Source organism: Eretmochelys imbricata, chromosome 1, assembly GCF_965152235.1.
Source record: "Eretmochelys imbricata isolate rEreImb1 chromosome 1, rEreImb1.hap1, whole genome shotgun sequence".
Classification (NCBI taxonomy): Eukaryota; Metazoa; Chordata; order Testudines; family Cheloniidae; genus Eretmochelys; species Eretmochelys imbricata.
The window spans coordinates 193,097,672-193,110,747 of record NC_135572.1 but is presented as its reverse complement, the minus strand read 5'-3'; the positions used below and the strand labels follow the sequence as shown (position 1 = coordinate 193,110,747).

Sequence of the window (13,076 nt, the reverse complement as noted above, 5' to 3'; positions counted from 1 at the left end):
AAACACTTAGGCTATTTTCAAGAAGTTTACATTTATCTTAATAACTGTGTCCATTCTGGAGTTTTGTATAGAGAATGAGACAATGCATTGGGTTTTGTATGTGAGCTGTAGAATAGATGTGGTTTTCAATTTACAGTTTAGATAGATTTTCAGAGAGCATTTAGGGTTTATATTTTGAATAAATCAGCCATGATCTTTACGGAAAGGTTTTAAAGGTTTTTTTCTGTAAAGATCTAATTTTACCACACCAGATGTGAAAACCTCAGTTTCCTGTTGACGTTGCCCTTCTCTGAAGCCATGCTGGAGTGGGGTGTCTGGGTTGATCAGACATGTGTTTGCGTAAAGCAGACTGTTTTGGCTTCATTTACAGCAATCACTAAGACAACTACGGAAATGTTAATGTAACACCAAGTGATGAAGATGGAGAAAAGGTGGCCTTCCTGTGCATTGTATTTGTTCATCCTAACACATCATGTTGCTGGTAAGTAAGTGTTTTATGGACTGAGCTTCTTTAATTTGGAAAAAACCTGTTTTAAATTTCACATTAAGGCAAAAATCAAACTAACATTGATTTTATGTTTCAAGGCAACTTTTTCATAGCTACAGTAAGATACAAATTACTACTATTAAATGTTAACTAGATGTACTGACTAGCAAGCCAACTTCTTCAAAGTTGTAAGCCAGTTTTACAGTTTCTCTCATTGCAAAGAACTCACTCATTTTAGGAGAATATATGTTTTAGAAATGAGCTTCCCTCCTAACTATGTGGGTTTTTAACTTCCTCTTCCCCTCCCCTCCGAAATGTGACCATTAATTGCAGAACCGTGATACTGACTGCTTGGAAATCCTGGAAAGATTTTTTCCCATCTGTGCACTGTATTACGGGCTTGCAAGACAAGGTTGTTGCTGGGCGTATGTCTCTACAGCAGCTGGTAGGTATGATTCCCAGCACGGACGGACAGACACACACTAGCTCTGTTCAAGCTAGCACATCAAAAAGAGCCATGTGACCATGGTAGCAAGTACACCAGCTCAGGTTAGCTGACTGAGTACAGTCCCACCTGGACCCCCTGGCTGCATATTTAGCATGAGCTGCTACCCATGCTGCTGCAGCCACATTGCTCTTCTTAGACTGCTAGATAAGCACAGCTAGTATACATATTTCTACTCAAGCCGGGAATTACACCTATGTAGATATACCCCGAGAGCAAGGCATTTTGAATATTAGAATAAGACTTTAGAGAAGGGAGAGCAACTGTGTCTGTATCAGGGGAGCTTAATCAAAACCAGCCTTGTTAAAAATTAGAGTGGGGCTTGAAACTCAATGCTTCTTTTGTGCATCCTGAAGTTTGGAGTACTTAAAATCCAGGGCCGAGTGTGCGTATGAATGTTGTGGCTTGAGTCCAATTTCCAATTCAAAAAATAAAGATGTTCCAGGTACCTAATTGGAACTGCAAGATGTATCTGATTATGTTTATTAATGGCTGCATATAGATGGAGCAGGTCAGGGAAATTTCCTACTTATGTAAGAGAAATCGATGATGGTAAAAATAAAAAAAAGCCAAGTAAAATGACTAATGAAAATCCATATTGCACACAGAGAAACAGTTGTCCATATTAAATCTCAACAAAACACAAGTTAGGGCAAAATCCTGCAGTTGTTTATCCAGGCTAAACTCCCATTAAAGTTCTCTGCAGCTACAGGTGTTCTGCCCTAATAAAAATCAGACCACTGAGGAAAACAGAACTGGAAGAGACCTTGTGGGTCATTTAGTCCAGTCCCCTAGTATTACAGACAGCCCTGTCATATAATCCCATTCATAAATTTATCAAGTTCCTTCTCAGAACTTCTTAGGTTGTTTGCCCTCAAAACTCCAATTGGAAGGCTGTTCCAGAACCTCCCTCCTCTGATAGTTAGAAAGTTTCTTTTAATTTCCAGCCTAAATTTAATCATGCCCAGTGCATACCGATTTATTCTGGTGCCAACAAAGTCCTTCAACTTTATATTTAAGTGTCTGAGTTCCCCATGCTGCACGATACTTTGAATGGGTGGAACATCTTGAAGGAAAAGGGGTTAAGTATGGACGTACTGGCATCTTATTTTTTTTTTTTAATGTTGGGTTAAATTGGAATTTTTAAAACAATTGGCAAGATTCCAGTGCCAAGAAGAGAGAGCTGCAGGACACTTTTAAATAAAATGGACTCCATCAATTTGGTGCTGTTAAGCAATTAATTAAAAAAAAGTTGAAGTATTAAAATATTTATCCCAAATTCCTGCTTGATGTGGCTCTTTGATCTTAATATGTGCTTTTAAAAATAATTTTCGTTGCGAGTTATCTGTCTGGAAACTACGTAAGTGATGCTACCTCTTGAATATAACAGATGCCTTTAGTAAGTAGAGGTCTTAGATCAGTCATCATACTGGACAGGTACTGAGATTTTTATTTAGGCAAATCTTCCACTTAAATCTTAACTTGTCCACCTTATGCCCCTTTATTTTACTGTAAAGGATGTACATGATGGGGGGGGTATTAAAATTCTGGAGATAAGTACACTTAACCTGACTATTCAGTCACATTGCTTTTCATGCTCTATTCACTTGGTTTCATATTTTGGTTATTTGAGAACCAGTTTTTCTGCAATGAGGTGCTGGTGGGTTCAGAGAACTGCCCACAAGGACTGGGGTATTAGACTGTAAACCCTTCAGGGCCTGCATCTTGGCTTTATAGCTGTCAATATAGTTCCTAGAGCACTATTAGTGCTGCATAAATGACAAATGAGTTCACTGCTACATTATATGTCCTTGGTCTGCACAGGCATTTAGGGGACTGTAGAACATAGAATCGTAGGACTGGAAGGGACCTCGAGAGGTCATCTAGTCCAGTCCCCTGCACTCATGGCAGGACTAAGTATTATCTAGACCATTCCTGACATGGTTACATATAACATAAAATCAAATTTCAATTTCCCTTTAAAAATTCATAATGAATAAAATGACTTGAGGGTGATGACTGCAGTGTGTGGGGAGGCACAAAAAGCTTAGGAGAGAGATGTCATAAATCTCTGGCTCTGACTGTAAATACACCATTTGGGAAGGGGGGGAGGGACGCATCGTGAGAATTTTCAAGGTGTTCTTTAAAGATGGGGAGAGGCTAAAGAGAATGATAAGGGGGAGTGAGCCCTACGCCTGAGGGTGCTCATACACATCCATTTTTTCTGAAAGTTTCTTGTGACTGCCAAATACTTCAGATAAAACGGTGATCAATGTATGGTACTGTTGTTTGGTTCAGTGGAGTTCTGCTGTAGGGGACTGCTCTGTGTAACGTCATCAGTTGATAGCTACCTGGGAACTTCATGCATACGAATATGCTGCATGCTATGTCTCTTGGAACTCAACAGAGACAGTGGAGATAGATCACAGAGTTCTTTTCCCCCAGGAGGAAAAAGAAAGAGAAAAGGTCAATTTCACTGTGGCAGCAACTATTTAAAAACAGGCTGAAAACTTCTTTTCCTTTCACAAATGCATTAGCTCTGTATTTATATAGTGCACAAAGGACCTCAAAGCGCCTCAGAAAATTAACAAACTGATAAACAAACCATACATGAGGAAGCTGCTTGCTCCAACATTGAAATACAACCTCCACAGTGGAATGCAGAAGCTGTCTAGCAAGGTCCATGTAAAAGAACACCTTTTCCTATTGAAAGAGCAGGAGTCCTTGAAAAAGGCAGAATGCAATTGCGCAAAACAGAATTAGCAAGCAGGATTCACTACTTCTTGGTTCTTGCAAAGAGACCTGTGGAATAAGCAGTCCTGGCTTCTGCTTTACATATCACTTGAAAGCTCCCCTTTCTCTTTGTGTAGTATGATGAGCGCTCCCCATCCTGTTCAAGCTGCTTGAGCCACTGCTTATTTTTTTCTCCAGTTCCTTTTCTGGAATCTGTACTCATGATTTACTACTTCCGTCAACTGCTAAACCTTCTCACTCTACTTAATATTGCACTATTGTATTTTTGGCCCCAGCTTCTTCTTATATAGGTGTCTCTTTCTAGTGAAGGCACCAGACAGAGTTGATAAGAAGATTTAAAAGGGGGTTGTTTATAAGCATTGCTTGACTTGACAGTTTTTCTGTTTCTTTTTAAGGCGAGCTTGAAGGCACCATTATAAAGACAGAAGCAGTCCATGCTTTCCCTGGCAGCGATGTGACTCTGGAATGCAGCATTCTGAGCGGAGATGGGATCCATGTCTCACAAACACAATGGTCAAAGATTGATGATACGCCACCCAGTAGAATAGCTGTATATCACCCTATATATGGCATTAAATACTTACCTTTTTCTAAGACTGATTATAACTATTCAGTGGCTTTCAGTGAGACTCCCCACCACTGCTGGGTAGATGTTAGCAAGACTTGGAGTTCCCATGATGCCAAAGCAAACCAGGTGGAATGCCATCAGTGGAGTCTACACCTGAGTAACGTTAGTCTCTCACTCAGTGGGCAGTATGAGTGTAGCTTTGCTACCTACCCATATGGGACAAAGGCTGCGGAAATTAATCTTAGTATCAAGGCAGAAGGTAAGTGATATTAAGATCCCTATTGTTTTTTGGTAACACTTAGGGGGAAAAACAGAACAAGTAAATGATGTGAATACTTTTGCCTGGCTACGCTCAATTTGCTCTGTGATTCCAGATTTGCACTTGTATTGTACTGCTGCTGCCTTGACACTTTGCTATCTCTGGTTTAGCTGTTGTCTGACAGCCTGGTATGCCTTTCCTTACCGTATGTAAAGAGTTTGCCTGGTGAGGAGCATAGCACCATTTAACTTATGAGCAGGAATATTGGAGCAAGTTGATGGAAGGAACCAGGTGAGTGACAGGGAGGAAGGATGATGTGTGTTCATTAGGGACAACAATGATAATACTGGGCAGAGAATGGTAACTGGGAAATGGGCTGGGCCATGCAACATCCTAGGGATGGAGGACACCTGTCTTTCAAATATACTATACTCTGTGTGTTGAAATTATTAGGAAAGAGACAGATAAATAGAAGGACTGAACATCCTCAGTTCCCATAGACTGATGTGTGTGTTATTAATGCTGGGTGTCCTTGAGCACCAGGCTGCAATGTCTACGGGTAGCTAATTTCCTCAGTTTAAGGGTAGGTTTGGGAAGTGGGGATTCAAACTTGTTCTGAGCCAGCTCTCAAACTTGCACTAGGCTTCCTAGGAACAGCGAATAAATAGTAGAAGCAAAGGCAGGGCTGGCCGACTGCATGCGAGTGGCAGCTCAGTTCATGTTGAGAAGTGTTTTGTTGAAGGTCAGTAGGTTTGGTATGCAGAGGTTCCAGTTTTGCTTTGGATGAATTCATACCACTCCTGAGTTTGAACTAGCTCAAAAACTAAAATCTGCTGAACTTGCCAAGTTTCATCTCTGAGCCATATGAGGTTAATGAGTTCCACCTGATTTCCACCCAGAAGCATGAATATGATGCTTAGGAAATTTGGTCCAGTTTGCTGGAAGGTTATGGAACCTGGCTCAAATTTTTGATTTGAATGAAAATCAGAAATCACATTAGTTTTGCCTGGTTTCAGATAACGTGAAAAAAATGAGGAACTGCACTATTTTCATTTTAGGAAGGAATTTAGTTGTTCACATCACAGCTGGGTTTTCTTGCTTGCTTAAAAAAACAACTGACATATGTGATTTCGAGTATTTAACAAACTACAGAAATGAAACAGGGAAAATGACAGTGATTTGCCATTGCTTGGGCACTACATGTCTTGTTGTACTTGTTCTCCTGTGTGCTGCATTCATGTGCATGCAGGCTTTCAGGAGTGTTTGAAGGGTATAGGGAAGGTAAAAGATAGTGACATGTTTGTCCTTGCATAGGATAGAAAACAGCCACAAAACAGAATGGCAGCTGCTGCATTAAGGGCCACCTAACAGCCCTAAGGGCAAATACTGTTGACTCAATAGCTTTAGAATTTGGCCCTAAGTTAGATCTTTTACCAAAAAGGCACATACGCTGCGATGTGCGAGCTGAAACTCGGAGTCTCCAGTGTGAAATTGTTACAATGATTACATATGTAGAATGTGGCTTTGAGTATCTCACATTTGTTTTTAATTTTCATGGACTTACATCTGGGCTGACCAGTCCCAAGAAACCCATCCTCATGAACTTGCTGAAACAAACACGGACAAACTATTGCTCTGGATCAAAGATATGAATACTAGGGTTGAAATAGCAAATGTTGGTTCATTAAGAAAATTCCATCTTAACTCGTGGGCGCAGGAGGTTCCTTGGAGTTACCACATAGTCTCTTCTTTAGGGATCTTCTTGCCATTTGACTAACAGTAAAAGACAGATCAAATAAGCTAGGAAAGAGAAGTGAGCCTCTATAAAGAATGTTAATAATGAATGAGTGAAAATTAGAGGTTATAAATCCACCAGCCACTGTGAAACAGTAAGCAACAGTGTACAACAGTACTCTGTGCTATAGTCAAGGGGCACTTCTGACACCCTTGTGAGACAGAAAGTTCGGCTTCCGTGCCATGGCTATGGTACAGCCCGACAGTGTGGAGAGCACTGGGTGGAGGAAATGAAGGGAATACGCTAGAGGAGCATTTGACTATAAGCTTATTAATTGTGCTGGGTTTTCTCTCTCCTTCTTAAAGAAATGAAGCCTTTCTCCTTGCTGATGCAGACCTGCCCAGCATTAGCATTACCATTCTACATAGGTTAAATTGAGGACAACTATTGTTCACGTTCAGTGAGTTTCGAACTGGCTTTTTGCAGCAATGGCACAAACCAGCAAGCGGTGCTCTACCCCTACCAGAGCAAACCAAACATATTACTACATTTATCAATATGCCTATTTCCGATGTATATTTTAAGGGAGACAAAAAGGGTGAATGGCGATCACATAGGACCGTAGCAGACAGTTTGTTACTAGAGAACTGAATCAAAGAACTTCAGGGAAAATAGAGCTGTTGACACAGGACTGTGAGAATGCAGAGAGGCAGTCTGCAAAAATACCTCCTGTGTCAAGAATTTATCTTTTAAATAGCTCTCCTGTTTGTCTACTGACCTTACTTAAACCTCACCGCCTGTAGCCTGCTGCATGACATGTAACTTATCTGCTGACTCACCCAGACAGTTTTGCCGTACTACATACTTGAGAAGTTAAAGATTCACTCCATTTCCCCTTTCTGGACTATTGTGCAAAGCTGATCAGTGCTCTTTTGTAATGCAGTGATAGTGACATTTACCATTTGGAGTGATCCTTCCCGCATTGAAATACATACAACTGCTTCCTCTTTTGAGCTTCCCGCAGAATATTCTGAGGGTTGCAAATCAGAGCCTTCATGACAAGGGCTGCTCGCCACCTGTAACGCTGTGCTTCATTTCCAGATCTGAGTGTTGTCATTACTGACAACTGTCAGCCACAGAAAGCCCACGTAGATTAAGAACCTCTGACTGAGGAAAAGCAAAAAACTAGTCTAGCACACTATCATGTGAGCTAGATGTAGGCTTTGATGAATCTACTAGTGGAATCTAGTTCTAGAGCTGAAGAGCTTCTAGTCAGCGTGCACTATTGCCTTCCCATAGCAAAGGCAGAAGGCCACATTTTGTACTAGCTAACATTTCCAGGTGGCCTTCAAAGACATTGCAAAGTAAACTGTATATCATTCATCAGCCTGGAGGTGACAAGGGCATGGATAAATGGGCAAAATCCTTACTAGAATGGAGAACTGCAAACCCCGTGATTAGTCATAAAGATTCAGTGGGCCATTGTCGTTAGAACAGATAAGAGTCTGTGATGATATACCAAAGTATAAGGAGCAGATTTATCCCTATCATTTCTACAATATGCTTTTTCCTGTCTACTAGCGTTGCCTTTGTATTGCCTGGATTGATCCTAAACTATCTGGGTTTCATCCAAATGCAAAGATAACAGAATCTAAGAGAAGCAATAGAGTTGACAGTAGTCTGTTCTGATACTGATACTGCAGACTGAAATATGTCAGTCCCCTCTTAGTGGCCCCTGATACATGGGGAACAAGAGAGACAACAGAATAGCACCTGGTTTGATGACCTTGCATTGCACAGCCTCAGGAAGGATGAGCAGTGAATCTTCAGAACCTTCTGAGGTCTCCTTGTGAAGAGCAAATGGAGTTAACCTTCAGCAATCCCATCCACCCCACCGGGTCCTGCAGACAATCCAGCAGCACCACACAGGAATTATATCCAAGGACACTGATAAACCAGCATGGGTGTCTGACTTCTGTACATCAGAGCAGAGCTTCAGCTTTAAAAAAAAAAAAAAAAAAAGCAGCTTGTGTTTGATGGCATTTCTTAATCCACATTTGTATTTAGTTAGTTATATAATTGCTCTACCTTTTAATGCCTGTATTTCAGCCTTGAGTGGGGACACTAGGGTGGAAAATAATGCAGGGAAAGAAGCTGAGTGCAGACACTTGGTTTTTACTAAACTGTGATTAATCGACAGCCCAACTTAATTAAAGGAATTAATTGCGATTAAAAAATTTAATTGAGATTAATCACACTTTTAATCACAATGTTAAACAATAGACTACCAATTGAAATTTATTAAATATTGTGGATGTTTTTCTACATTTTCAAATATATTTATTTCAATTACAACACAGAATACAAAATGTACACTGCACACTTTATATTATTATTTTTATTACCAATATTTGCATTGTAAAAATGATAAAAGAAATAATATTTTTCAATTCACCTCTGTGAAAGGATCAGGACAAATGGCTACAGGAGAGTGATAGAAGGCAGATATATTAGTCCCAGGTTAAGTAGGTCCCTTTTCCCTGGGTAAGGTAACAGGGAAGGTTCCAGAACAATCAGGAACTTTCTGGAAACAATTCAGGCAGGCAGGCTAATTAGGACACCTGCAGCAAATCAAGAAGCTGCCAGAATCAATTAAGACAGGCTGGCAAATCAGGGCACTGGAGTTTAAAAAGGAGCTCACTTCAGTTTGTGGTGTGCGTGCGGGGAGCTGGGAGCAAGAAGGACAAGAAGCTAAGAGTGAGAAGGTGTACTACTGGAAGACTGAGAAGTACAAGCATTATCAGACATCAGGAGGAAGGTCCTGTGGTGAGAATAAAGAAGGTGTTGGGAGAAGGCCATGGGGAAGTAGCCCAGGGAGTTGGAGCTGTCACACAGCTGTTACACGAGCCACTGTAGACAGCTGCAATCCACAGGGCCCTGGGCTGGAACACAGAGTAGAGGGTGGGCCCGGGTTCCCCCCAAATCCTCCCAACTCCCTACTTGATACCGGAGGAGTTGAACCGGACTGTGGGTTCCACCAGAGGGGAAGGTCTCTGGCCTGTTCCCTGATCGACTAGGTGGATCAGCAGAGACTGCAGGGAATTATTGTTCTTCCTTTTCCCCATGCTGGCCAGTGATGAGGCTAACTGAATGAACAGCAGATTTGAGCCATGAAAGTGGCCAAACTGAGAGCTTCCGTGAACCTCTGAGGTGAGCAAATCCGCCAATAAGCGCAGGACCCACCAAGGCAGAGGAGGAGCTTTGTCACACCTCATACAAGTACTGTAGTGCAATCTCTTTATTGTGAAAGTGCAACTTACAAATGTAGATATATTGTTACATAACTGGACTCAAAAAACAAAACAATGTAAAACTTTAGAGCCTACAAGTCCACTCAGTCCTGCTTCTTATTCAGCCCATCGCTGAGACAAACAAGTTTGTTTACATTTACAGGAGATAATGCTGCCCTCTTCTTATTTACAATATCACCTGAAAGTGAGAACAGGCATTTGCATGACTTTTTTGTAAACTGGCATTGCAAGTTATTTACGTGCCAGATATGCTAAATAATTCGTATGCCCCTTCATGCTTTGGCCACCATTCCAGGGGACATGCTTCCATGATGATGACGCTCGTTAAAAAAAAAATGTGTTTATTAAATTTGTGACTGAACTCCTTGGGGGAGAATTGTATGTCTCCTGCTCTGTTTTACCTGCATTTGGCCATATATTTCATGTTACAGGAATCTCAGATGATGACCCAGCACATGTTGTTTGTTTTAAGAATGCTTTCACCTCATATTTGACAAAACATGAAGGAGGTACCAATATGAGCTTTCTAAAGATAGCTACAGCACTCAATCCAAGGTTTAAGAATCTGAATTGCCTTCCAAAATCTGATTGGGACGAGGTGTGGAGCATGCTTTCAGAAGTCTTAAAAGAGCAACACTCCAATGCAGAAATGACAGAGCCGAACCACCAAAAAAGAAAAATTAACCTTTTGCTGGTGGCATCTGACTCAGATGATGAAAATGAACATGCATCAGTCCTCACTCCTATGGATGGTTATCAAGCAGAACCTGTCATCAGCATGGACGCATGTCCTCTGGAATGGTGGTTGAAACATGAAGGCATATATGAATCTTGAGCGCATCTGGCGACGCCAGCTACAACAGTGCCATGCAACAACTGTTGTCACTTTCAGGTGACATTGTAAATAAGAAGCTGGTAGCATTATCTCCTGCAAATGTAAACACACTTTTTTGTCTGAGCGATGGGCTGAACAAGAAGTAGGACTGAGTAGACTTGTAGGCTCTAAAGTTTTACATTGTTTTATTTTTTAGCAGTTTTTTGGTACATAATTCTACATTTGTAAGTTGCACTTTCACAGTAAAGAGATTGCACTACAGTACTTATATTAAGTGAACTGAAAAATAATATTTCTTTTGTTTTTTACCATGTAAATATTTGTAATAAAAAATAATAATTGAGCAGTGTATACTTTGTATTCTGTGTGGTAATTGAAATCAATATATTTGAAGATGTAGAAAACATCCAAAAAAACCTTAAATAAATGGTGTTCTATTATTCTTTAACAGTGCGATTAATCACGATTAAATTTTTTAATTGCTTGACAGCCCTAGTTATTACTATTTGAAGCATACTGCTGTTACGGGAGAGGGAATGTGCGCTCAGACTGTTGCATCCATATCTAAATTTTGTTGTGTGATTACTAAACAAAACTTTCCTGGGCAAAGACGTTATTGGAAGGAAAATAACCCAGCATGATTGTTTTAAAAAAGGAGACTCAATGGTAGAAAAAGGATGGGGTTTTAGGAGTTTTGTGCTCCATTTCCAGCTGTGCCACTGTCTGTGTGACCTGGATCAACTCGCTTAATGCCTCTGTCTCTTTCCTCATCAGTAAAACAGGGAGTATACTTCACTCACATGAGATGGTGCAAAGCTTAGTCAATGTTTGTAAAGCTCCTTGAGCATCTCAGATGAAAAGTACCAAAGATGGGAAAATTAGTGTTAAGGTTTATTCCAGTAGAAGAAATTGGAAATTTCAGACTCTTACGTGTCTCAGAAGGAAGGGAACAAACTCATTTTTCCCCCTCCTTTCCAAGTTTCCCTCCTGAGAGTAAATCTTGATTCTACAACTAGCGGAATTTCTTTTGCAAGTACTCCATTACAATATTCCTGTTAAACTCAATGGAACTTTCAGGTATAGGGTTGCTTGTAGAATTGGGACCGTGGTTTTCAGTTAGCAAATAAGTCTTTAAAAGATTATTGTGCTTTGGAAGTATTTTAACCAATTTTTTTTTAAAATAGTGCCTATTCTATGGAATCAATAGCATAGGAACAGCAGAGCAATGCATGTTTTGTTTTAGAGCACACCACATATTGTGCTAATCATTTTCTTTGTTCTTCTTGCTTTTTGCTACAATTGTAAAAGATGAGAAGCACTATGGGGTGGTGGAAGTGCTATTAAACGAAACACTGGAAATTCCATGCCTTGAGAACATGACTTCTGTAAATTTGTCCAAGTATCCTTTGAAATGGCTAATGGTAAGTATAACTACCCTCCATTATTGGTTAAAAAGTAAGGAAAAAACATAGCAAATAGAAATGTTATACTTTGCACAGGGGACTGCAAACAGTTAAAGTAAAGGTTTGTTAGACAAAAGGTATAGGTAATTTCAGTACCTGAGAAAACATCAGACTGTGACAACAGGGAGGAAAAGCTAGAAATGCAGTGTCTCCACAGTTGACAAGCAGCATACATATCACCGGAAACAGTGTGTTTGAAAACAAAGAAAAAACATGGCTATGGTGGTTTAATTTTTCACAAAATAAATGAAACCAAAAAGAGTGTTGGAAAGGGTAGTGAAATTGGTAAATTGAATGACCAAATTAAAAACAAAACCAAAAAACCCTCTGCATCTTTTTTTTTTAAAGTTGTTAAATTCTTAATTTGTTTGAGCACTACCAAATGTTCAACATCATTCAGGGTTATCTGAACTGCTCCTGGTTGTTTGATAAGTAATGTGTCTGGTGATTTCAGAAATAGAATGTGAGACTACATATGGGTATTTTTGCTCGCTGCTAACTTTCAATTTGAAAATGGGGAGAACAAAACAGCTCTCAAACAGTTGCTTAGACATGTGAAACCACATACAAAACAAATTTAGAAGCTCTTGGCTTTGAGCTGAACAAGTTATTTTTTGCATTGCAGTTACTTTTCGCAGGAATCTCTGTATTTTTTCCAACTTTGTCTTGTAATTACTTTCAGTAGTTCAGAGATGAAGATGAGCAAACTATGTCCTTGGCATTGCTCATTAATTTCTGTACCTTGTTTGCTCTTTTTGAGGTTTATATCTGTTGGCACCTGTTACTCTTGAAAAGCTCTAATTGATAGTGTCTTTGTTAATCTGACCTTCAAATATAAGCATAACTTTTATTTTCTCTAGTGGCTCTGTCCCCTTTGGCTATCAGTTTGGATCTCCTCTTCTTTGTACTACATTTATCCTAAACTTAGAAATTTTGTAGGGCAAGTCTGCATATTGTGCTAATTTATATTTGGTGATGTTAATTCAAACTATGAATTGGAAAAAAAGAGCAAAAGTTCTGCATTTCAGAATGTGCAAATATATGGCACATGTTGGGATTGTATGTGTACAAACACACAGAGAAAGGGACTCAGTCTTAACTCTAGGCATTGCTACTAGCTCTGGCATACAGGAATCAAAAGAAGATGATGAAGTTCAGC

The 13,076-nt window shown here is 39.9% G+C and overlaps 1 protein-coding gene across 3 annotated transcripts in view; it reads left to right on the top strand.

The window, feature by feature from the left end:
- The first annotated feature begins 343 nt into the window (after window positions 1-343).
- Window positions 344-13,076, top strand: part of CD96 (CD96 molecule) — a 41,167-nt gene continuing 28,434 nt past the window's right edge. For all 3 annotated transcript variants that reach the window (XM_077820897.1, XM_077820888.1, XM_077820879.1), the window contains exons 1-3: window positions 344-481; window positions 4,142-4,573; window positions 11,763-11,875. In XM_077820897.1, the coding sequence (XP_077677023.1) occupies window positions 415-481; window positions 4,142-4,573; window positions 11,763-11,875 (612 nt within the window). In that variant the 5' untranslated portion in view covers window positions 344-414. The remainder of the gene's footprint in view (window positions 482-4,141; window positions 4,574-11,762; window positions 11,876-13,076) is intronic.